At 33.7% G+C, this 25793-nt stretch overlaps 2 protein-coding genes across 2 annotated transcripts; one reads left to right on the top strand and one right to left on the bottom strand.

The window, feature by feature from the left end:
- Positions 1 to 1994: 1994 nt before the first annotated feature.
- LOC145937126 (ATP-dependent DNA helicase DDX31) lies at positions 1995 to 19053 on the bottom strand. Its single transcript, XM_083039995.1, has 9 exons — positions 18868 to 19053; positions 17888 to 18703; positions 17528 to 17794; positions 17223 to 17443; positions 16493 to 17063; positions 15666 to 15896; positions 9785 to 10127; positions 5028 to 5226; positions 1995 to 2266 (listed from the first exon to the last, which is right to left on the bottom strand). Exons 1-9 carry the CDS (start codon positions 18931 to 18933, stop codon positions 2128 to 2130), a joined length of 2853 nt encoding a protein of 950 aa, XP_082896121.1. The 5' UTR covers positions 18934 to 19053; the 3' UTR covers positions 1995 to 2127.
- A 1743-nt stretch (positions 19054 to 20796) lies between these two features.
- LOC145937287 (uncharacterized) lies at positions 20797 to 25299 on the top strand. The gene is made up of 5 exons (XM_083040254.1): positions 20797 to 21226; positions 22770 to 22917; positions 22998 to 23080; positions 24208 to 24349; positions 24780 to 25299. Exons 1-5 carry the CDS (start codon positions 21158 to 21160, stop codon positions 24986 to 24988), a joined length of 651 nt encoding a protein of 216 aa, XP_082896380.1. The 5' UTR covers positions 20797 to 21157; the 3' UTR covers positions 24989 to 25299.
- The last annotated feature ends 494 nt before the right edge of the window (positions 25300 to 25793 follow it).

Genomic DNA, 25793 nt, shown 5'->3' with positions numbered 1-25793 from the left:
AAAGACCTGAAATTTTCGAGAATTCGCTGTTCTTTAAGAAGAAAAGATGTCAAGCGTGCATTGGAATGGAAGGAGGACATATATGGAACATCTTCTGTAAATAGGTTTGTAAACACCGAGGTAAACTTTCATGTACGACAGGTAAAAGCCACAAATAATTAATCAAATAATAATATGATAGTAATATATAAAATTGTTTATATCTCTAAAACAATTAAGTTTTCAACCTATGTTTACTAACTTTTTTACTCATTGTCAGTATTGTGTGTTTTACTATTTACCATTCATATTACTATTCAAGATTCATATCTTGAATGGTTTTTTTAACACTCTATAATATATATTATATATATTATATTAGTATATAAAAAGCACTATTTTTAATTAGCAAGAGACATTTATAATTAAAAAATTAAGAAAAGTAGAATAAAATTATAAGGATAAAAAGGGAGAAATATAGACATTTTGCTTGCTCATAGAGAAAGCTTTGTTTACGTGAAAAAAATTTTTTACCGATTTTTTTCAGATTTCTATGCCAATGTGTTCAGAATGTTTCAAACATCGAAAAATCATGTTTAAAAAAAAATGTTTGTATGTGTGTGTGTGTGTCCACCCACTTTTCTGAAATTTTAATCTGAAGAACTGTTTGAGTTACAGCGCTCCAATTTGGCATACAAGTAAAGTAGGACAATACTTTTTTTGAAATGCGTTTGAAACACAATTGAAAAGTAGTAAATTATATCTCTTTAAATAAATATATAAACATGCGCGTTTGTGTGTGCATGTGTCAAATTATAAAATATTTAAACGGAAGATAAAAAATAATAAGCTGACACTTCGCATTTTTTGCTCTTTATGCACTTTTAATTTTCGATACATTGCGACAAAATATTTCCGTTCTCTCTCGACGGCCGTTGAATTCGATTTTATAACAATCGAGCAATCTGCAATTTCGTGACCGCGTGCTGCAGTGGAAACGAAAGCGCAATTAGCGTGATATCGTTATGACGCCGGCGAAGTGGCGGTTTTATAAGTACGTAATATCAGAAGGTGATTGCTAATTATCGTGAGGAGGATGAGATAAGCGGCTGCCGGCGGCCACAGGGAAAATGGAGTTTAAACGTCGCGCAATCTCGTGACCGCGAAAGCCCGCTGTACGAGATTAGTGCGATATCGTTATACTTAATTTCCCTAAACCCGACATTTCTTACTGCACTTTGCCGCAGCGTATTTGCTACCGATTAGTGTTATTAGCAATCGCAGGAAAACTGGAGAGGCCATTATGAGAACGATGTTAAACGATGATTTTGCAATCAGAAGTATATTTCTCGAGATAAAAAACTATCATTAATATAAAATAAGGATTCATTAATAAGTTTTCTCATGAAATTTTCTTAATTATAATGCCATATAATTGTTTTAATTATATGTTACAATATCTTTAAAACTGCAAATTTTTGAAATCTAATCTTAAAAAATTATAAAACTTTTTTAAATAATAAAATACAATAATATAATACAGAATAATAAATAAAATATAAAAGTAAGAATTAATAAATGTTAGATATAAAACAAATTAATAGATGTTAGACAGTAAAGAAAACATGTTTAATAATCTAATGCTTATTTAATAATGTATAACGTTTCGGTTCATTTCGGGCCTTCCTCAGCATAAAAACAATTTAAGGTTAAAAAATCCTATGTCGTCACAAACTCAATACAAAAGTCATGGTGTAAAATAAATGTCAAGTGTGTCATTCCTCTCCTAATTTACTCAATCACCTCTACACAGAATAATAATAGTAATAGCAAAATATGTATTATTTTTATATTTAATCTTCACATAAAATGGCAAAGAAAGTTGAAGGAAATATGCAAGATTTGTTTTAGGTTAAAAATCTTAAAAAATAAAAAATTTTAAAATTATTAAAAAATTAATAAACCTAAGTATTTTCAAAGATATAAATTAAAATGAGTAAATAACACATTATAAATAATTGCGTTAAAATGTTTAATTGACATTTAACATTTAATACATTAGATACATGCGGATGCTTATTTATAATCGATCGCAAACACATGAAACTGCTTTGTTTACTACAATATCGAGACAACAGAAACGCGGGATTACTTCTTTGGCTTCTTCAGGGATTCGAGACCGCTGCCGTACTCGGAGGTGTTAAGCATCCTCGCCTTCTTCAACAACCCTGTTCTTTGCCCGTCACCGTTCTGTTTTCTCTGTTTCTTTTGCGGCACCCCATCGGATCTAAAAGCGAAAGAGAGAGGGAGAAAGAGAAAGAGAGAAAGAGAGCGCACCCGACGCGTACTTTAATTCTCTCGCATTAGGACTAACCCGCAATTTTCGGTAATTCGACGTAAACGACATGTGGTGAGGACAGAGCGCGATAATCGGAAATTGTGGAAAAAAGAAGAAACGGACGCATCAGAAAAAAAGCGACGATATACACCCGATATATACCGGGGACTTCCACCAACTGCCGTACCAAATTTCGTGTTCGTCGCTCCGCGTTTTTGTCTATTGCTCCGCGTCACGCACGAAGTGCGCGTTTTATCTCGCTTTACAATGATGTCTCTCATTTAATCGGTATTTCACACACATACATTCTATTATTAACCCTGCATAATGATCGATGATGTTTTCTAACTACACGAGGAATTTGTGCTACATACAAAAAATAAAAAAAATAAAAAATATTACTCAAAGCTGACATCGCCATCGGATGAAATAGAAACATATAAAGTAAATTGAATTATATTAAGGAAGTTTAAAATGGATAAGTAAATTCTCAAAGTAATGTGAACAATTTAGTTCCACTAAAATAAGTAAAATTATTTTGGATTAACAGATGTAGTATTCAATCAGATCCTAAACAGAGCGAATAGAATATTCAACTTTGAAGAATAGAAGTCTATTTGAAAATATTTCTTTTTTTTCGAAGTAATCATACAGAGTTCGAAACCATGTAAATTCAAACCTACTTGTAAGATACATAATCCCATCGCTACACATGAGCAAGCTCTATTGGATATTGATTATTCCAACTACGCAAAGTAGTGATGCACAAATTGATAACTCGAAATTTCGATTCCGCAATGGTCTTGCAAGTGGATATTGCAAGAAGTGAACCCGCATACCTGCGGGTTCACATTCGCGGAACGCACTTGGGCAAAGATACGCACACAGTCGCATAGGTAATCGCATCCATAGAGGCGTAACACCGCGGTCGTCTCTCGATCCATTGGACCGTCAGCTCAGTGCCCGCCTTTCACCCATTAAAACTGACTCGCTCTCTCCCTGTGCGGAGAGCACCAGTCGGTTGCCCGTCGTATTCACCCAAAGCACGCCCATTCAAATCGCATTAAACACGTTAATGTGTAATGCCGGTCTTGGGGGGGAAAAAGATTCGCCGCGCGTAACGCGAAAAAAAGGGCAGCAGCCTCGAGAGAGGAGACGCAGAGAAAGCGAGAAGAAGAGAGAGAGGGACAGAAATGAAGAAGAATATGGCAGAGAGCACAGGCAAATGATCGTCGGAGAACACAGGAATTATAAAGCTCGGTAAAAACGCAGAAGGTGGTCTGCAAGTCGTGTGATGTAGACGACGTGATACATGAAGCAGAAAGCAAAGGGTTGGCGTAGAAATTAATAAGTACGACGCCGTGGTAGTTAGACCTGACTCTCTCGTTTGCAGTTGTGATAAAGGAAAGAGCAGCAGACTTTGTGGCGAGCGGCAAAATACCTTAACGCAATCATGCGATAAAACTGATGGATGTTTAGATATAATTTCAGCGAGTTCATATTTTACACCTATGTGTGTATATACAAATAATATAAACAGTTGCTATATATTCATTAATAATTATAAAAAAATAAAACAAAGTAAAAAATAATAAAAATTAATAAAAATTGGAAAATTAGAAAAATTTTTCTGCGTTTAAAATGCGAATAATGAATAGAAGGCGAAAAAGAGGTTTTTCGTTAAAAAAAAAAATCAGGGCGTGCAAGAGGGTGCACACGAGCGAGAAGAAGCAAGCGCAGATGAATAACAGTTTCAGGATTTCGTGAACGCGAGCGAGAAACGGGGGCAAAGAGAGGAGGGAGGCTTGTGCTTGTCTCATGGTTTCCGTAAATGGCGTAGCCACGGCCGGAAGTGGCGGTCGCATCAGTCTGTTTAATAGCCGTATTGTATAATTATGAACAATGGAGAGTGAGAGAGAGAGGGAGAAAGAGTGAGAAGCCTAGAGAAGGGCAGAAACCAGCAGAGTGCCATGTGAAATGCATACCGCTGAAGATAAGAGAGAGACAGAGAGAGAGAGAGAGAGAGAGAGAGAGAGAGAGAGAGAGAGAGAGAGAGAGAGAGAGAGAGAGAGGAGGGAACACACAGAGAGTGAATGAGACACATTTGTCGCAAGCAAGCGAGACAATGCGAGTTTAGTTAGAGTGAAATGGAGGATACATGGTCAGGGGAAACGCGCGCGGAGAACACACAACGACGAGCACGACGAGAACCGTATGGCTTATGGTCACCAGCAACCGTAGAACACGTCCGCCCGTTCGTTGTACATGACGGATGACACAGAGCGACAGTTTTGATGCGTCCGCCAACCTCTCTAGAAGCCGCACGAGCCATCCTCCTACTCGGCATGTGCGTGCTTTACGCGATATGAGAAGGGGGGAGGGGGCAGTCACCAGGGCGATGGTTAACACGCTAAGCCACGCGTGAATCCGTCATTAATACCATCACTCCGGAGACGATGGGCTTTGCGATCGCGCGATTCAAATGTTATCAGCTGAGCGCCAACAACCAGACCTGTTTGTGACGTGCGTCGTCTCCCAAAATGGAAACATTGTTAACCGCAATTATGCGTCACACGTTGGCGTACGCTTCTAGGGTTTGCGCTTATTACGCGACAATTTAATATAGGAAATGAAATAAGCGAAACTTTTTTAAGAATGCGATTATGTACACCTGGCGATCTTTTAATAAGAAAAAAAACTTGATACTTACGGCTTGTGTAGGCGGTTGTCATGTTTAGGTTTCGAATCTTCTTTCTCGCGTAGCTTCTTACCGATTCCACCGATTCGTTGCGGCGGATCCCTCAATGCGAAACTCTTGGCATAGTGACCCAAATGAAGTTCCTTCCGATTGAATATCTCATGCATGTCGCGCGGATAGCTTGAGTAGAAACGTATCCACGAGATGTATGCTACGGTAAAAAGATATAATGTGTAAAGTAAGACACTTGTATCTTTCCAATCACTCGTGATTCCTGCTGCAGATGTGATAAAAGATATATTATAAAGCATAATTATCTCACAGTAATTGTACTTGACAGAATAAATGAATATCTTATGTGTTTCAAATTAGTCGCTAATACTTTTGATTGCCGCGATTAACCAACACTAATAAATTTATTTAAAATATAATACATAATTTATACTAAATAATATATTTAATAATAATAATATAAAATCATTTATTTATAAACTAAATAATTTATTTTATCCTAAAAATGATAAAATTGAAATGCAACGCTTCAGTGTCAAAAGTCGAGACACTCGTCTCGTCTACGTTTAAGAGGACACGTGCAACTCGGATGTAATGATCAGTTACGTGTAGTGCGCCCTTATTAATCGTAGTTCCATTAAGTGGTTCCACGGGGGGTTGGACCGCGCCCGATTTCAACCTTGGGGTGTGTGCGCGCCCCGTAGCGGGCTATTAAGGGGCATTAACGGTAAAGGAGGGGTAGTCGAGTCAAGTGCTGCAGCTAATAGTCACCCTCGCGTCTCTTCTTAACGTCTCTTGCTTGTGTGCACGGGTGAGAAACCCGGGGGATCTCTGGTCCTGAGAGAACTCGACATGTGCACTGTCGACTGACACGGCCGCTGACCATGTTCCGTGCGAAAAATCTCTCAAGTCTCATAGGGTAAACTCTGAATTTAATTCCCGGCTCTTTATCGTATATACAGATCGCCTAATTTCTAATGTTTTGCGAAGTATGGAGATGAACCGACGCTAAACCAGTGATTTTATACAATTAATTATTTATTATAATAGGAGTAGATTAGAATCAGGATATATAAAGAGAGAAGCAATCTTTTCTATACTTATTTTTTCAATATTAAATATTCTCTTGGACATTATCTTTACATCTATTCAAGAAAACGTGGCACATATTTTTCACTTGATAAAAGGAATCGAATAGATTTATAAAAGCAGGTATAAAAAGGATTAATAACAGCCAGGCACAGATATTAGACGCAACAAACTTGTTTTTAAAATCTCCTCTAATTATTTTGAACGATTCGGTCCTTTCTTTGGACCGAAATCTTCAGCAGGTTGACTAAGAAAATATTTAGTCAAATATTAGATTTAGTCGCAAATGAATGTTTCATTTGGATCCCCTGTAAGTGCCTCTAATTTTCATAATTCAGTCTTATGTCTCGACGGTTCTCGTCTTGATTTCCGTCTGCTTCCAATCTGAACTCCTCCCTTCCGCACATAAGAAACCCTGCTGAAGTCTTTCTTACGGCTCGGTGTCAGCGTTGGAAAGGGAGAAATGTTTTTCTCCATTTAACACATAAATCACACGTGGGGGCGGTGTCTAGCTGAGAAGTCGGGGCGACGAAGAGGACGGAGAGAGAGGGAGGGAGGGATGTAAGAGTGGAATAGCATTGTTCCTAAGTGATGTAACTGCGTCTTATTGTATTTGTATCCTGTATCGCATTGTTAAGAGTCTCTCGCCACAAAGCGTAAGTGGTTTTGGCGGAAGTCACATTCAGTGGTTGGATTGTGTCGGCCACCTCCCCCTGTGAAAGGCGCACGAGCGATATACACTGAATTCGATCTAACTCGCGACGAGCACGGAAGATCAGCACCAAAACTGTTGTGACAACAAAACTTAGTATAAAATACTGTTCTTTTTAGTCAAATGCACTATTTCCTGAAAATTTGAAATTAAATGAAAAATATGCAGTAAATAAATTCATAATGTCTTAAACCCGTGTGAATGTGACTTAATATATTACGTGTCTCAATTTTTACGCACCATACATTATTTTGATTAACACAAATAATCTATTAAGTAACTTGATCAAATCAAATAAAATCTAACAATTCAATTATTACACATCGTGCCGGTGTTCTGTTAAGCTACAATATTTTTAAAAAATATTTGCAGAGAATTACGATGAACGGAATATAGTGTCTAGCACACGAGGCTCAAATCGTATATATGGAATGGAGTAGATGAATCCCTCAGGTTAGTGGCGAGGGTCGCAGCTAAAGGGGGTTCGTTCTATAGAGCTATACTTGCTATTGAAGGCTGTTCAGCTCTATTGGGGTGATAATGTTACGAATTAGCGAGATTTCCACTTCTCCACTCGCGCATCGACCAGCCTCCGCATCGGTCACAAATAATATAAATTTCGGAATTGTTGCGAAGGATAGTATCCACGTTATTTTTCACTGTATTTCTGTTGCACGAGCGTTTTTATGAACTTAATTCCAATATTAAAGTATATCTTTTATTTTATGACTGGTGTAAAATATTGTATACTATCACTGGCTTAAGTAGAATTGAATTTTTTTCCGTTACCGTATAAGGTACACGATCACATAAAATTAAGAAAACACAAGTAAAAGAGTAATTAAATATTTGAAAATTAATTTTGTAAAGAAACTATATCTTTCTTTAAAAAATCAATAAAAATATCTTAGAAAATGCAATGCAATTTTTATATTACTCCGTCTCCTTAATAAATAAATAAATAAATAAATTATATTAATAAATAAAATATTTTTAAAGCATTAAGTATACTTTTAAATATTATGTAGTCACGTTTATACTTGTTAGAAAGAACGGTGTTCTTTTTTTCAATTAATCTTTAATGTATAATTATTTTTCGCTATATATGAACAAATGAATGATAAATTGGGAACACAAATAATCTCAATAGATGTATCGAGAGATGTTGACTAATTTGTTATTTACTTCCTATACTTTCCTCTTATTCGCTTCCTCCTAACCTCGATTCCCATGCGAAAAGTGCAATACCGGGGTCACGAGCGATGGCAGCAATTAATCTATCAATCACTAGCTACGTGCGGAGGAACGGTCAAGTGGTTAGCTGTGTAACGTCACTCAAATCTGGAATGGCTAAGCGCTCAAAAACCGTGGCTAACCTTCGTGTAAAGCCCCGGCTGATGCGGGACAATTTCGAAGCTCGAAAACCTCTTAGAAAGATTAATGGTCCCGAATTTCCTTTTTGGAATTGCTCGTCGCTCGTTCGCGCGGTTATCGCAATCGACGTAACACAGTCGTTAATGCACTTCCGCGAAAATAACCTTGAAGAATTGTTCACGTTGCCTTTGTGTTTTTGTTATCGCCTTAACAAAAGATTAATTTTCTCAAGATTCTTCAAACGTGCGATAAAGAGAATCTTCATATTTATAAATGATATAGCTTCCATTTTAGCTCTGTACAAAATACTTTCGAGAAGTATTTTAAGAAACAAGCAACAAGTTAACTGATGATATTTATATAAAAGGAAGATTCATGTGGGGGAAAAAAAGTCATCGTGAATATGAAAAGCTAATGTCTTCACTTCCACAAGTATTAGGTCGAGTATAATGGATTTATTATTGTAGCAAATAAATTCCTCTCCGTAACGACCCTAATAGAGTAACCGTGGCATAGCAAACAGGATCATCCCTCCCCGTCGATAGACTATGTAAATATCCAAGTGGCGAACGAGGCAAATGTGAAGGGAGACAGAATAAGAGCCCTATAACGTGTATGCGTAGGGGTTGCTTGCTTTATATGCGAGTGGGGTGCCCGGTGGAATTGACTTAGTCTACCCTGAAGTCAGTTCGCTTTCGTTACAATCCAACTGCATCAAAGTAGAAGTTCGCTCGTGTCTCGCAGCTTCTCATCAACACTTTGCCTCGCACGAAGACAAAGATTTAAGCTTTTACTGCACGCACGCCTCTTAAAATGTATAAGCGAATATATATGTATATATAGTATTGCTGAGACTCAACAACGAATTTTTGACATGTAAGTTAGTTTAAATAAGACTTTCCGTGGAAGTTAGTGAGAGATTCCGTTTAACATATTCAATTTGGTCAGAAGGGTTGAAAAATGGACTCGTCTCGAGGAGAGTCGGATCTGAACGTTCGCGCAAACCAACGACGAACTAGGATTCGATACTTTTTCAAGAGAGGGCTCCATTAAACATATGTTATGACAACCAAACGCGCAAGTATTGTTTCAAACTTTGTAATTAACAACGTAAAGCGATGTTCGACATCAAGTTTTGTATGCGATTTCAATTTTTAAACCGTCCGTCATATTATATTTATGTCTAAGTTTATTTTATTCTTGGTTTTTTTATTTGTTGTTCTCAAATTGTATTGAAAAAGACCGAGTACGGTCGAAACGTTTACGCTCACTTTATCATAATAAAAACAAAATTATTCCAACATCCTATTGCTTTTGTGCTCGTTTAGTTGGCCTATTATTCACGTTATTAATTTTTTATATATAGTATGTTAATAACAGCAAAAGCAAATAACATATATATTCATGTACATATATAGCGCAGCAGCATCCTTATATAACAGCGTATAGTTAGTATCTGACAATATCTGACTTATTACATCCGGTTTTACGTTTCCTCTGATAATAACTTAAGTTTATAAAATTTAAAGAATGGATAAAAATTATTATTTCGTGCATCACAAAAATGCTTTGTAGCACTTACCTTTACATGCATTCGCGCCAAGTTGCTTATCTTCCAATACTAAATTTTCAAAATTATTTTGGAGGGCGACTGCTGCCGCTTGTACGGAGTTGTGCTTGGAAAGAGGTCCCAATAGCTTGTCCAAGACATCGTTCATATTCTGCTGCTTGATTCTAATGCGCCTTGACTCGAGCATCCGCACGAACTCGATTTCCGGGGGCGTCAGAAAGATTGTTGCCGCACCGGAAGATCCTGCGCGTGCTGTTCTACCGATTCGATGAACATAATCCCTAGCCGAAATTGGTCCCGTATACTGAATGACGCAATCTACCTTCGGCATGTCTAATCCTCGTGCTGCGACATCCTTTGGAAAGAAATACATCTTACATAACCCTATGAATTGCATACGAAATATCTTCCAAGAATCTTCATTCAGCTTGTACAAGATAAGAAAACGTTAAGCTCCGAAATGCCTCCATTTGGGACAAAGATTGACTTGCTGATCACCGAATGTCTTTTCGGAAACCAAGCAACTTTTATCCGAAACATTTTTCTATAAAATACACACCTTAGGATTTTTTAAAAGCAATTTTTAATAATTCACCCATATATTACGCTCATCCTTAAACTACATTTCACGATGCCCACAAAAGGATATCTTCAAAAATCTCTTGTAGGTTAGGTAGAGTATAATGGAAGAGAGCATAAACTTGATATTGAATAATTTAATCAAGATTTGAAAATCTTATCATTGCGACGCTACAATTTTGGACGGAATAATATCTCCTCGGCACCTTATCTCGCCCTAATGTCGAGAAGTGCCTCATTCCACGAACAAGAGCGACGAGTTTGCGCGACCTGCTGGTACAAATGTCTTATAAACCGCGGTGATTTCTCGTTTTGTGGCGACGTGAATGCACAGCGTGAGTGCCCGCTGGGAGACCCCAACGGCGAACGTTTGAGGACGGCCCTGATTTCCTGCGTTCGGCTAGCCGATGATTTACCACGGCGAAAGTACTACACCGAGTCTTTTCTTTTTCTCTCTGTCTCTCGATGGGCCTCGAGGACTAATCCCAGACCATCAGTAGGGCCCCAGTAGGGGGCGTCGCGGCACCCCGGAATTCTTTCGCGGCACGATACATATCCGTGTATTCTTATTACATCTTTTCCTGCTATTAATTCAACACACGTCGACGACGGCGCGATCCGGGCGCCAGCTTGAAGGAATAGAAAGAAAGAAGCCTCTATATACGCGGCTTCTCTCGAAATAAATATCATCCAGAACGGATATATTCCATCGAACTCGCTCTGTGATTCCGTTATACTTCATCGCTTGATGAATGTCGATGAAACGATTTTTAGTTATTTATTTTGGTCCATATTCTCGATCGTCCTTTATCGATAAAAGCGCTTTTGTGTGATTAAGAATTTAAATAAAAGTAGAATAACTGTACGCAAAAAAAATCGATACCCTTAGAAAATTAAATTTGCATTTTATTATATATTTATATAATTTTTTAATGTTTTAAACATTAATCTAAAACGAAAATTTTAATTTTCTACAGGCAACGATTGTACAACAAAATATTTCAAACAAAAGTTGTTTGATTTAAAGGGGGACAAAAGATGGCGCTGACATTTTTTTGAATGGCGCTTTTCAAGGTCATTTGAAAGTCTTTTGTGTTTTTATTAATTGAACTACTAACCATTTTTTATATAAATCAATTCCTAGCAATTTTCGGCATAAAAAGTTATAAGAATAAGATGGCATTGTTGTACATTCAAAAATAAAAGTTTTTGGGAGTAGTCGATTAAAATTGGACACCCTATATACAAAGGATTACCAATTTTAATCTATAAATCAATATATCTTGAAAATGACTTTGAGTTAAGGAAATTGAACACATAGATGTTGAAGAAGATCAAAGGAGTCATTAAAATATCGCAGAAAAAAATTCGATGTGTGGAGGAGTCTTGGATACATATATGTTTGAAAAATTGTAAAAAATACACAAAAAGAAAAGTATTGAATAATTTATACAATTCGCACAAATAATTTTAGAACAGCTACAGAAAATGAAATAAAGAAATACATTAGGTAGAGTTAGACTTCGTCATGGAATATCTCATCGATACATGCTCTCTTCGATGCCAATCACCCTGTAATCGATGCTCGCGCAATCGTAGTAAGCGCACTTAGCGCATTAAAACGATACAAGCCACCGGTCTCGACGTAAAGAGAGAGCGAGAGAGAAAGAGAGAGCGCGGCGCCGAAGAGCGATCGATGGCGGGGCGATTAAGACAAACGATCGTTTAAAGAAAGGGACCGGAGGATCGGCGGGACGCGGGATCGAGAACTGATCGGCCGTTCAAAACATCTCACTCGAGCCATAGATCACACCGGTGGATCCGGATCCACCGCCGGCCGAGGGCCGCGAATGCTCCTCCTTCGTCGTGGCTTTTCAACGTGGAAATTAATAACGCCGCCGTAAAACCTACGTGTGGTAGCGACCCTACGTGAAAGTTTCACGGTGAAACGTGGGCGGCTGCCACATCGCGCGCATTCCGCGGAATTCAACATTAAGTTAAATATGCCCGACATTACTCTCTAAGTGCGCGAGAAATTATTTTGCTCTTGTTTTCCTCTTGTTTGTATACCGATGTTGAAAGTGTCGCGTCGATACGTTCGACTACGAACAAGAGATTCATTAGTTTAGAGGTTTAATTTAAGGCATAATCAGAATTACAAATCTCGAATTTTGAGATTGTATTCCAAATAAGTCTTGACAGTGTACCAAGCAAAATTCGTGTCTCGTGCGCAATTATCCACAGTTCTAACAAAAAATTAATTTTCTATTATCTACCTATTACCTAAAAACCGCGAAAAATTTTATATCTCTCTGAGTTTTGCACTAATATTAATCTTAATACACAGTTGCTTGACAAATTTGAAATTAATTAAATTCGACTTTTAAAGGGTTCGAAATCGAAAAAAGTGAAGATTAATGAATAATGATAGTGAGAGAGAGAAAAAGAGAGAAACGATGTGCAATATGCAAATAAGATACTTAAGCGTTCTTTATAAGAATGAATAACCGTGCGGCATTGAAGACGGTTTAATCTACAACATCAGCATAATGCAATTATAAAGAAAATCGTGTAAAAAAGCCGCATATAAAAAATAAAATTAGCAGGAAAGACGTTCCTCATTAAGATAATAAGCATCAGAGCGTGTTATATAACATCTAGATCATAAAATGGTGCATGGATTTTCAAATGTTTTTCTTTACATTCACGCACTTCTAAAGAAGCGAGCATAAATATATTCGACCGTAGTATTAAGGATTAATCCTTCCGTTTTTTAATTGCCTTACTTTGCCATATAATTTCCTTATTCCAAGTTCTTAACATGTTCAGAAAAATTATGATGTTATGAAAAGCCCAAGGAATAAATAAAATTGAGAAAGTATAGAGTCGCTCAAACAAGTTTGGCGCGAACAACTTTATATTCAATTTTATAGATTCATGTTTTTTTCTTTGATTTTTCGTTACACGAATTTCTCGGCGCGATTTGAAAGAACGTCAATTACTTCTGACGTGTGTATAGGGTGTTAATGAATGTAACAGAGAGGACAACAAGGATCTACGCAATTTCTTCGTCAAACTGATTACTGAGAGATCGCCTGATGAGAAGGAATTAATTTTCACGGCGCGTAAAGGCCGTATCACACTAGCGACCGCCAACAGCAATCGCTAGTGTGATACGGCCTTTAAGATTGTCACTTGTTGTCACGTGACGTTGACAATATTCGCAAATTTCGCCATCGAGATTTAATCTTTTTTATGCGTTTCGCTTGCGATTAGAGTTCTAAAAGAAAAGAAAGGTGAAAAATTTGGAGAAAAAAAAACAGTTTTTTATGGATTTTTTTGCCAATTTTTCGGGAAAAATATGGAAAAATATTTTTTCTGTAGATTTTTAATTTAATGCATATCTCAACAAGATTTTTATCTTTGCAGTTGAGCCTAGCAGACTAGTTTATTGCAGAGGCTATCATTATCCTGAGAATAAAGAGATTAAAAGTAAAAACACGTAGTTATAACATGTGTAATAAAATAGAACAGAAATACTTAGAAATTGACTTCAACTATTAATTTTTATAGTAAAAATATTACTTGAGATATTATATAAAAGAAACAAAAGAGAGAAACAATACTTGTCAAACTAGTACGTATGTATTACATATAGGTATTTGTTTTTACGACCAAAAATATTTTTTTTTTCTTTTCGAAAAAAAAAAAAAGATTTTTTTCGCAAAATATATTTTTTATGCTTTTCTAGAACTATACTCGCAATACTTTCGGACACGTGAAAGCGCCACAATAATATATTTCACGGTAAAATCTGAATTAGCGGATAAGGAAAGAGATATAATGAGATCATCACGGTTTATTTTCGACAATCCCCGCGACAGAAGTCCCTTCCCACAATCGCGAAATCGATCGCTTTCACCGGTAATTACGACAGTTAAAGCAGTCGCCGAGAGTTCAATGCGAATCAGAAAGTTGCTCTGTTATTCGACGTCAGATTAATTCGGCCGATGTAATACGGATGTAATTAGTGAGACGGGGAAAGAAAGTTATCCATTACTTGGCGAACATTATAGCGTCATGATTAATTATGCCGTTCACAGAATGCAATTAGCGAAACAAGCGCTTCTATGAATATATTATAAATATTTTAAATCATATTAAAAATAAAATCAAGTAAAAATGTACAATATATCCTTTCACTGGTGGACATTTTATTGGCGGCACGAAATTTGTTTCGTAAGAAAATTAGTAATCGCTTATAGATATAATTAACGTGTTATTTATATATATAATATATTATAAAGTTTGAATTGCTAAACGATTTCTTTAGAAAGCGAAGAAAGCACAGAACGGATGATCATAATTATACTCATTACTAAAGCCTCATGCACCGGTATAATTTTTAACCTCTGAACGCAGCGTGGGTCCAAAGGTATTTAATTTCCTTTCGAAAGAATAAGTCATGGAGAGTGTGTGTAATTTACAGCTTAGAGAATGCTGACAGATATCCTTGACTTTTCTTTTATTGTAATATATGTGTACTCTCTCCTTATTTTTTAATTCTTGTTTTTAAATTATATATATACAAAATTACTTTACATATTATATTTATATAATTTTATTTATATTTTATATAATTTTATATTTATTTTATATAATTTTTAATTTTGTTTAATATATTGATATCTTTGAAATAAAGCATTTTACAATATGCAATATGTATTTTAACAGCAATAGAATTTTAATATTTAATATTTAAATATTTATGCATAGACATTTTTAATTGAAGGAATAAGAAAAATTTCTATATATCTCAAATAAAGGATCTTTTGACATGTAGTGTACATCTATTAAGAGAGTAAACAAATTATAAATTAAAATATTTATAAAGTGAGTAATCAAAAATGTGGAATTTCAGGATCCTACATGTTTACTAGACGACACATACATAATGTTTATCTTTAATGTATTAATTTAGTATGTATTAATTTAGTTTCTATAAATCTTGACTTTTCCTGTATAAACTTTTATATTTTATATATTTTTTATTTTTATTTTTGTATTTCTATTTCTGTTTACACAGTTACTGAAAATGACCCGAAGTGAGACGAAATATTTGATTTTAAACTAATAAATAAATTAATATCAGTTTTTAGGTTTTTTAAATTGCATCTATATCTCGCGTTTGGCTCTTATTAGCCTTTTTATTGATTCAAAAGAATAAAGAAAATCAAAATGTCCGCAAAAATTTTATGAATATACTCAATGCACACACACACAATTTTTGATAATTTTAAAATACATGACTCACCGTGCACAGTAGTACGCCACTCTTCGTTTGACTGAAAGTTTTGAAGACCTCCGTCCTTTCCTTCTGCGTCATGTTACCGTGTAGTTTAAAGAATTCTATGTCAATCAACGGATCAGAGTCTTCGTCATCGTCATCCACTGGTTTCGTAAGGACAGAAGACAAAATTTCGGTATGATAGTCCACCATATCTTGCGTGGCCATAAAGATTAGTATTTTATGCTGCCCAGGAGTCTAAAATAAAAGACCAAAAAAGATGTACAGAGATAGACTATTAAGGCTCCTGGGTCCTCGCCGCGGCCATGTTAGATTGTAACGTCAGAGGCAAGAAAGCACACGCTGAAAATTCTTAGATGCTATTTTTAAATGAAAAGATATTTCGATGAAACACTATTTCAGATGGCTTTAGCACGCTTTTACCTCGAAAACTATTCTTTTCTCTTGACAGTCAATCAACAACATGATCGTGATATCAGACTTTATCATACGGAATGACTGCGCATGTGCAAAGAGACCAGACGGACTAAGTCTCATATTACAGTCATTTTACAGTTGTTGATTGATTATAAAGGGAAAAGGATTTCGAGGTATTTTAAGAATGTGCTAAAGCCATCTTAAGTGCTGTTTCATCGAAATATCTTTAATCTCTTTCGAAATATCTATTTTGAAATAATATATAATATATAAGCATCTAAGAATTTTTAGCGTGTGTTTTCTCGCCTGTGACGTCACAATTTCAACATGATCGGCGAGAAGCCAAAAGCCTTAATGAGTCGCGAAGTAAAATTACATTAATTTTTTTTAATGGAGACCGAAAAATAGTTACTTACTTGGCATCTACTGACGATGTAAGCGCTCAAAGTGACCATTCTTAATTTAGGTGGAGTGACTATGTAACTCTGAATTACACTTTGCGGAACAATTAGATCTTCGTTGATCTCGCTGGTATCTCCTCCGCTCGTTACTAAATTCTCTTTAGCCGCATCGACGAAAATCGGATTGTACATCGTGAGGCCCGCCAATTTTTCAACAGCTTGCGTCAAAGTTGCGGACAATAAAATTGTCTGTCTTTTTGATTGATTTATATCTTTACAATCCTGCTCAATTTTTTGAACATTTTCCACTTTCAAATCAGATTCTTGATTCGTATTTAAATATTCTGTACTTTTTTCTTTTTCATTTCCTTCCGTAGTAACTTGATTATCATTATCACTCTCATCACTTGAAAAATACACATGTCTCACTTTATCACTATTAGTGTGATTTTCTTCCATTTTATTACAAGATTTTTTATCATCTTCTTTATCAGTCGATATATTTTTCATATTTTGCTTGAATATTTTCATAGCGTTATATCCTAAGTCGTTGTCGGAACTCGAAATTTTCAAAGCACTTACTACCCTAAATAACATATGTCATGTATTAATTATTAATTACTAATAATATTATTTATACTATTAATATATTGTTTTATTGTTAATAAATCAAACAATAATTAAATAATCTATATCAAAAATTTAATATATTTTCTTTTCAGTTGAAAACAAATAAAAGACCTACTCGGAAATATCCTTTTCGTATCCCATATCAAGCATTCTATCAGCTTCATCTAATACGAAATATCTAACTTCGTTTAATCTCAATGCCTTTGTGTGCCTTATGTGATCTAATAATCTGCCAGGAGTAGTTATTAATATATTACATCCCTTACGTAATCGAGCTTTTTCTGCTTTTCTCTTTTCTCCGCCAATTATATAACCCGGTACAATCCATGTAAAAGGCTAAAATTGTTTATAACATAGTTTTAATATACATATGCAAGTATTAATTTTTATCAAAAAAATATATTCGTATATCTAACTCACTTTAACTAGTTTTATAAAACACTCATATGTTTGCAAAGCCAATTCTCTTGTCGGTACAACTACAAGGGTCGATAAACCACTGTTCCTACTTAATTTTGGTCTAATTTTGTGCAACAGTTCAACAATAGGTAAAGCATACGCTAACGTTTTTCCAGATCCTGTCTGAGATCTGATTAAAACATCCCTAGCTGAGAATATCTCAGGAATTGCTTTTTGTTGAACCGTTGTCATTTTTGTTATATTCATATTTTGTTCTAAATTTGAGATCTGTGAGAAAAAAAATATAAATTACTACTGTAACATTTAATAATATAAACATTTTTATTTTAAACATTGACTGAATATACATAAATACTATACCATAAATGGATGAACATTGAGATCTGCAAAAGTAATCTCCGTAAAAACTGGTTCGTCTACAGGTTTTACAGATCTCTGCCCTATAGTTGGTACATCAGGGTTATTGCCAAATAAGGAAGAGATTTTTGCACCTGTTTTATAAATCAGTTTTGGAATTTTGTCTGATTCCCTGTGATTATTTCCAATCTTCCTTTTACGTTTCCTTTCATTTCTTTTATTCGAGATCTCTATCCTTTCTGTTATTTTCAAAGTAGGAGATTTCTCAGGTACTATTTCAGATTTCTTATTTAATTTATTATCATTATCAACGTAGTGTTTTTCAGACACATTTAACTCATCTTTATTCGATTCATTCTTCAATTGATTTGCAAATATATCAGAGAGCGTTTTCTTCTGTTCGATCAAAGTATCTCTCTTTCTCGCTAAAAGTGTCTCACCAATACGTTGTCTCGTTACCTTCGCAAAGGATATCGTCTGTTCATTTGTAATATCAGAATTTGCTGCAGACAAAACTTTGTTAAATTTAAAATTTTTCTTATCTGTTAAATTTGATTGTTTAATCTTTTCTGATTCAGTTACATCTTTAACTCCAGATAAAATCTGAGACTGAGCATTTCTAGCGACAGCGTTGGCCTCTTTCAATTTTTTCGCAAAGATAGCTGATAATAATTTCTGTTTAACTCTTTTCTTAGGTTCTGCTTCTTGTGCATTCACATTTCTTGATTCCTTATTCACTACTATACCTTTCTTGCCTAAAGATTGATTTATCAATCTTTTAATTGAGGTTTTCGAAGACTCAGTCCACCTCAGTTTATTCTGAGCACAAACATTTATCGATATTAATTTATCTTCTTCTTTTTATATATATCTTTGTATTATATGTTTAATTACACAAAATTTGTGATATCTCGGCATATGTTTCGTACACGTGCAGGCACGTGTTGACAGATTTCCTAAACTAATCTAACCTAAGTACTTACGTTTCTCGCTGAAAAGACCGGCTCCGTCGTTACATTCAAACAAATATCCATATCTTGAATGGCCATTATATGTACAAAATAACTTGTTTTTTATTAACAGATCACTTTTTTATAATACAACGAGTATTAATACATATATAAAATGTAATGTGACTCAAACACACTCACGACAAGCACGTTGCAAAACATGCGGCAAACTGCGCACATGTGCGCATGCGCGAATTATATCTAGAGATTCTACACTACATACACACGTGCATATCTATATTAATATAATGACTAATTTTAAATGGGCAATTTTTTGCATTTTTTTTAAATATTACCTTTTCTAAAAAAAAAAAAAGGAAAAAATTTTTCTTTTAATTATTCTTCTTTTATTATTTTTCTTGTATATACAAACAGAAAGATTGTACAAAATATATTATAAGTGGATATTTTTTTATTTTTTCAAATTTTACTTTTTTTTTAAAAAAAAGGAAAAATTAAAAAAAAAATTTTTTTTCAATTATATTATTTTTTCTGTATATACAAAGATTGTACAAAATAATAAAAAATTACAGAGGGTATTTAAAAAAAGTATTTAAATAAATTGAAATAACTAATAAATATTTTTTTTTTTATGTAAAAACTATAATATAATATTATAGAATTATATAGCAGATGCAAAGTTTGCAGAATTTTCATAAACATGGAAGGAGATTATTTTGTCCTCTCTAATAAGATAAATTAAAACACCAAGTGTTTTTATTTTTTTGCATAATGTATAATAAAATTAAAAATTTAAACCAAAAAGTAAAAATTATAAAATATATAAAAAAAACAAAAATATCAAAAACAAAAAAAATTAAATTATCTCAAGAACAGCTCATTTGCGAAATTTCCTTTAAATGTTTTACTCTTTTTCTAAACATCCCGGATAAACAATAAAACTCATATAATGACATCATAATGACGTTACTTAAAAGTTATTTTGGACAAAATTTTTTATACAGGGTGTATCAGACCCGTCCACCTCTTTTATTTTGGAAATGGCTCAAAATTATGAAAAACCGCGAAACACGTGTTTGATTATTTCGAGAGGCTACTCTTTTAAGGGGATTTCGATGGTTGTTCCCCCAAGAGAGTGCCCCAGGGAGATCCCAACTCAAAAATTTTTAATGGAACTATCCATATTGTAGTATATTGTTTAAAAGGGCATAAAAAAAGAAAATTTTTGGCGCAAACCGCGGAGGTTGATACATTGACTCGTTCAGAAGTTATGTAGGATCAAAGTTTGAAAAAGGCCAATTTCAAACATAACCATTTGGAAAATCCTAAAAAAACATTTGAGGTGTGAAAGTGTTCGTCTTTTTAAGTCCTTTCTATAAAAAATTCAGATTTGATCTTGATGTTATTTTCAGTTTAAAAGAGAAATTCAAGCAACTTGTTAAATTCACTTCTTGCTTGGATTTCTTTCTCAAATTAAAAAAAACCTTCAAGATCAAATCTGAATTTTTTATGGAAAGAACTTAAAAAGACGAACACTTTTACACCTCAAACGTTTTTTTAGGATTTTCCAAATGATAGTAATGATTTTTTTTAATTGGCCTTTGTTAAACTTTTATCCTACATAAATTCTGAACGGATCAACGTATCAATCTCCGGTTTGCGCCAAAAATTTTCTTTGTTTATGCCCTTTCAATAAAATTTGAAAAAAAAAAAAAAGAAAAAATTGCCCATCTATAATTACATATATATAATTGGTTAAAATCTAATTTTTATAACAAAAAATTAATACACATTATCAAAATCTATTTTTAACAAAATGTATGAAACGTCTTTGTTAAAAAAGCATGCGCGCATGATGAAGCGTCAATATGCTGACAAACTTGATTATCATTATTATACGCAGTGAATCATTAAAGCGTCTTTTCGCTTTGAAACAGTCAAGGCAAACGCGCGCGTGGCGCCCCGTTAAAGAATCAGAGACCTTCGTCTTAACAGCAGTCACACCGGAACACAGTGCTTGGCACTGAAACAAATGTTCGTCTCTCAATAACGATTTGACAACTACTATATCAACGAGGGCCGGATACGCGGGATCAATTTCGAAGATCGTTCGCTTTCCGAGCGTGTGTGTTTATTTCCATGTGTGTTTACACTTTTTCCGATGTACCGTGCAAGTGTTGCCTGGCAAGGTAACGCGAATAAGAGTGTCGTGTCGGGATAGAATCGGGCATTATTTCGTGTCCGCATTTCGAGGCAACGCGATCGGTGATCTTCTCGTCCGAAAAGGATTTTCAATTTCGCTATGATTGCTAACAAAGCCTGCTGCATCAGCGTGTCATTGGCGGCGAGGATAATCGGGGCGTATACGATGGTGAGTCTAGGGTTTTTCATCTGGCGCATTTTCATTTCGGAGCTGTCCGATATTTGCACATTACATAAATATATTAAATGCAATCGTAAGAAGACGGTGTGTTAAAAGTTGTCCTTGGAAAAAATTAATTCTATATTTATCATATAAAAACATAGTGTGCATGAGTGAAGTGAATCATTGGAAAAATATTTTCAATGTTGACAAGCGTTTGCAATATCATTCTTGATTATTCAGAATTCACAAAATCGCCATTCATACATATATCACTTCTAGTAAAACTTTCTAAACTATTATTTTATGAAAATAAATTTTGATATTTTTTTAAATTAAGAGTACATTAATTATACATTAAATTAATTGCTCCTGCTCCCTCTCTCTTGAGAAATAAACAAAGTCCACGACAGTCTGTGGAATTTATCAGTGCTATTTCGAATATTTGAATACAGAGAGGCGCGCATATTATTTAAAAAATGTATATCTTACGTTTTCATTTTCGGAGCTAAGGACACTAACGATAAGTCCAATTTGAACATTGCAATAATATTGAATGCAGTCGTAAAGAGACGATAGGCTAAACGTGTTCTTGGTAAACATGAATTCTATATTTATCATACAAGCACAGTGTGAGTGAAGTGAGAGAGGAGAGAAGTCATTGGAAAAATATTTCCAATGTTGACGAACGTTTATTCAGAATTCAGAATCGCGCGCTTTCAATACATATATCACGTCAAGTATAACTTTTTAAATGTAAAACTATATTATTTTACGATAAAAACAAATTTTGATACTTTTAAAATTAAGTACATTAATTTATGTAGGGAAAAGTATATTAAATCGTATCGTTCATTACAGGTACATTCCGTTTCACGCATGATGCGCATGAAACAACAGAAGATCTATATATGCGTGACGTGACTATAGATTTTTTGTCACTTCATGCGCATCATGCCATAAATAATGTCATATTTATAATCATAAATTCTCTTCAAAAATTTAACAAAAATATTTTTTGTATCACACAAATGTGTTATAAATACGTTTGTTGCAGACTGAGAACTTTTGTAGAAAATAAAACTTTATTTTTGTCACAATTTTTTATTTTATTGTTAGAGATACGATTTAAAAACTCATGGATATAAGTTAGGAAACCGGTATTGTAAATCGTACCAAATACTACTTTTTTTAAAATTTTTAATTTACGATATGAAACAATGCTAAATTTGTGCGTTAATATTTAGCGTATATCTCGTTGACAAAGAACCATAATTTTAAATGAATTAAAAAAATTTGTCATTTTCTTTGATAGTTTTATTACAATTTTAATATTTACCTTAGGAGATACATTTAGCATACTTTTCCCTATATTATATCAATTACTTCTCTTTATCCTCCTTTGAAAAATAAATAAAGTTTACAACGCGCGGTCTCTTACGAATTTATCAGTGCTAGTTCGAATATTTGCGAAAATACAGAGGCGCGCATATTACTTTGAAAATTTATATCTTACATTGTCACTTTTTGTTTATTTATCTCTTACTGTTAGTCCATCTCAATTCTAACGTTAAACGTGTTGGTAAGCAACTTCTTCTCAAGGAATGAGGATGAAGAATTTTTTGAATCCGTCAAGACCTGGGCAATGCTGGGATTAAATTGGATGCAAGCTTTCAGATACACGGATCTGCAGAAAAAAGGTAAAAGCTCGAATAGAGATGCTTGAATTACTTTCTTTCTCAAACGAACAATAACGCAACGTGCGTCATATATGTTTCAGTGCAAACAGCCATGGTGTTCTTCCTTATATATATCGTTCTGTTTCTTTTCGCCAGTGCGTATCTTGCTTTGGGATCGATTTCGGTGAGCGTCTCGAAATGTCATAGATTTCTAATTAACTGTTTACAACTTAATGAGAATTTACATTTCACATTTGAAGAGCTATTTAACTCTGACATCACTCCAAAGATTAAGCAAATAACTAAATAAGGAAGAAGAAGAAAGACAGAAAACTTAATTATAAACGTGATTTATTTTAATTTTAATAAATATTTAATATATATTTAATATCTTAATAAATACTTAATAAATATTTAATAATAATTAATAATTTGAAAATGTATTAAGCAAAAGTTGTAGAATTTCAAAGGATCACATGAATTAAAATCGACCTTATTTTCAAGATCATTTAAGCAATCTATTTTATTTTTTTAATAAAACCTTCATATTTTTTTATAAAAATTAATCTTCGCAATATTCAGTATAAGAAGTATAAAAGTATGGAAAGTTATAAGAATGGGATGGCTAAAAAGTGCATAATTTATGAGATTTTATATTTTAACCTGACAATTTTACATAAACTATAAAATATTTTGTAAAATATTTATTTTTCGATGATCTTACCTAAACTTAAATACTTTTATGCACAAAATAATAAAAAGAATCAATTACGTAAAGATAATGCATAGTTGTTTTTACAACACAATATATATAATTTGCAACTAGCAGCTAAATATTTTCATACATTTTTTTCTAAAACGTGATTTCCAGATATTTGCTCGTTAAGATTAAAATAAATCATCTTGTATAGAGAAAGATGTTTCTATGTCATGTATTCTATCTTTTTTCTATATCTTTTTTCTTTAATTTCGACATATCACTATAAATTATTAGTTTTCTATATATATTATCAAATATAATTCGTAAATAATTTTTTGTAAAAAGTCTTTGGCTTTTTAAATTTTTTTTTAATTTTAAAAATATTTGACAGCAAAATAAAGAACTTTTTATACATAATTTTTGTTCAAATGGAGTGTATATGTACAATTTTCATTATTTCCTTTTCGTGATGAAGATCGCGAGTAGCGACATTCGTTGATCGAATATAAATTCATCAAACACTCTTTATCCACAAGATGTATATTTTGGGCACGTAACAGCCTTGGTCTCAATACGCTAACAACTACGCTAACTTCCGTGTACGTTCACAGAGAAAACATAAATGCGCCGTGCCTTGGATGTATTTGCAAATGATTAACATAATAGATCAGACCGTGGCGCTATCTAGTCATCTAATACACGATCGACAAGACACTACTTTAGTTAAATCTGTGACGTGCATTATCTATTTAAGTAAGTATAAAAATTTCGATCTTTGTTACGACTGTAAAAAATTCAAGCTAAAAAAATCATTATTCCTAATCGTTAAATTTTAAATACAAGTGTATTCTAAATCGCCCTTGTGAATTTTATACTTGCAAATAAGTACAAATAGAGAGATCGCTCTTAATCTAACTTATTCTTAACAATAATTTAAGATAAAATTATACAATATATATATATAATATATAAAATAAAAATACTTAATAAAAAAAAGTATTACTAGTTATAAATTGAAGACTTATAATAATCTACAGAAGCTTTTATAAACCAACTTCAGATTTTATAAAGCGTTCTAAATATTAATGTAGAAAGAATTAGAAAATGTAAGAAATAGAAAATATTAATGTAAAAACTAAATATTTTATATAGAAAGAGATAATATGTTTGATAACCATTTCAGTTTTGAGCATCTATTTGTGGATGCTTGTGCAATCAGCTCGCGAACAGTGGTACGAGGAGCAGCAGAATCACGACGTGGAGTATCCAACAGTATCGGATCCTCCACAATCATCATCCACGAATGGCAGCGGCTTGAAGTCGCCGTCCTTTCTCTCGCAAAACTTTTCTATGTTCGAATCACCACGACCGCCGACGATTCTGCCTAAATAATGGGAAAAGTCCAAGAAGAACTGGATAATTCTTAAAGGATTCTGACAGAACTGTACGAAGAGAGCCACTGTCAGAACTTATATTAGGATCGAGGAGGATATTTGAAGAACAAATGCGTGAAATAGAGAAGCCAAGAAGTTTTTTCCTTAACACTGCGTTATATTTGACATCGTTATTTGAAACTATAACTCGACACTATGCTATGTATACATAGCATATTTATTTTATAGACGTAAGCCTTTTTTGTAACTTTTGAAAAAATCGACGATTAATAAACTATTCATCCGTTATAGACACATGCTTAAAATTAATGGGATTTTTTTTCTACGAAATTCAAAATTATATTGTTTTGCTATTCAATTTGACAACATTTATTTAATATTATTTTGTGACACATAGTAGCTGTATGATAAAATTATTTGCTATGATGACACTACTGACAAAATGAAATATTATGAAAACATGGATAAATGTAATTAAATTCAAATTGAATTAAATTAATGCCTAATGAGAGTTCTAGAGATTAGAGATAAGACGTGTAGAAAGTTTTTAATATACACTCGTCAACAAAATTAACGCATATGTATTTTAAGTCAAAATTTCGCATAATTTCAAATAAGCATAACTCCGCTAAAAATGATCGGATTTGAAAAATTTTTTTTTCACTGTCAAGCTTGAAGTCTACTTTAAAAACCATTCGTCAGATTTTTAATTTATCCTCCTCCCCCGTACGCTACTGCTTCAAAAGTAAGGACGTGTTTTGTCTCTAAAAAATTGCGTACTTTGACGCACTCCACGGGGTAAA

Source organism: Prenolepis imparis, unplaced genomic scaffold (assembly GCF_030444845.1).
Source record: "Prenolepis imparis isolate NDT839.2.m4 unplaced genomic scaffold, iyPreImpa1.0 SCAF_6, whole genome shotgun sequence".
Taxonomy (NCBI): Eukaryota; Metazoa; Arthropoda; class Insecta; order Hymenoptera; family Formicidae; genus Prenolepis; species Prenolepis imparis.
This window is presented reverse-complemented; position numbering and strand designations above follow the sequence as displayed.

Coding starts and splice junctions, on each gene's coding strand:
- LOC145937126 (XM_083039995.1), bottom strand. CDS start 18,933: ATGGCCATTCAAGATATGGATATTTGTTTGAATGTAACGACGGAGCCG. Junction 15,897..16,492: donor ACATCGTCAGTAGATGCCAA/GTAAGTAACTAT, acceptor CTTTTATTTTAG/ACTCCTGGGCAGCATAAAAT. Junction 10,128..15,665: donor GTGGCGTACTACTGTGCACG/GTGAGTCATGTA, acceptor TTCTTTCCAAAG/GATGTCGCAGCACGAGGATT.
- LOC145937287 (XM_083040254.1), top strand. CDS start 21,158: ATGATTGCTAACAAAGCCTGCTGCATCAGCGTGTCATTGGCGGCGAGG. Junction 23,081..24,207: donor TTGCTTTGGGATCGATTTCG/GTGAGCGTCTCG, acceptor GTACGTTCACAG/AGAAAACATAAATGCGCCGT. Junction 24,350..24,779: donor GACGTGCATTATCTATTTAA/GTAAGTATAAAA, acceptor TAACCATTTCAG/TTTTGAGCATCTATTTGTGG.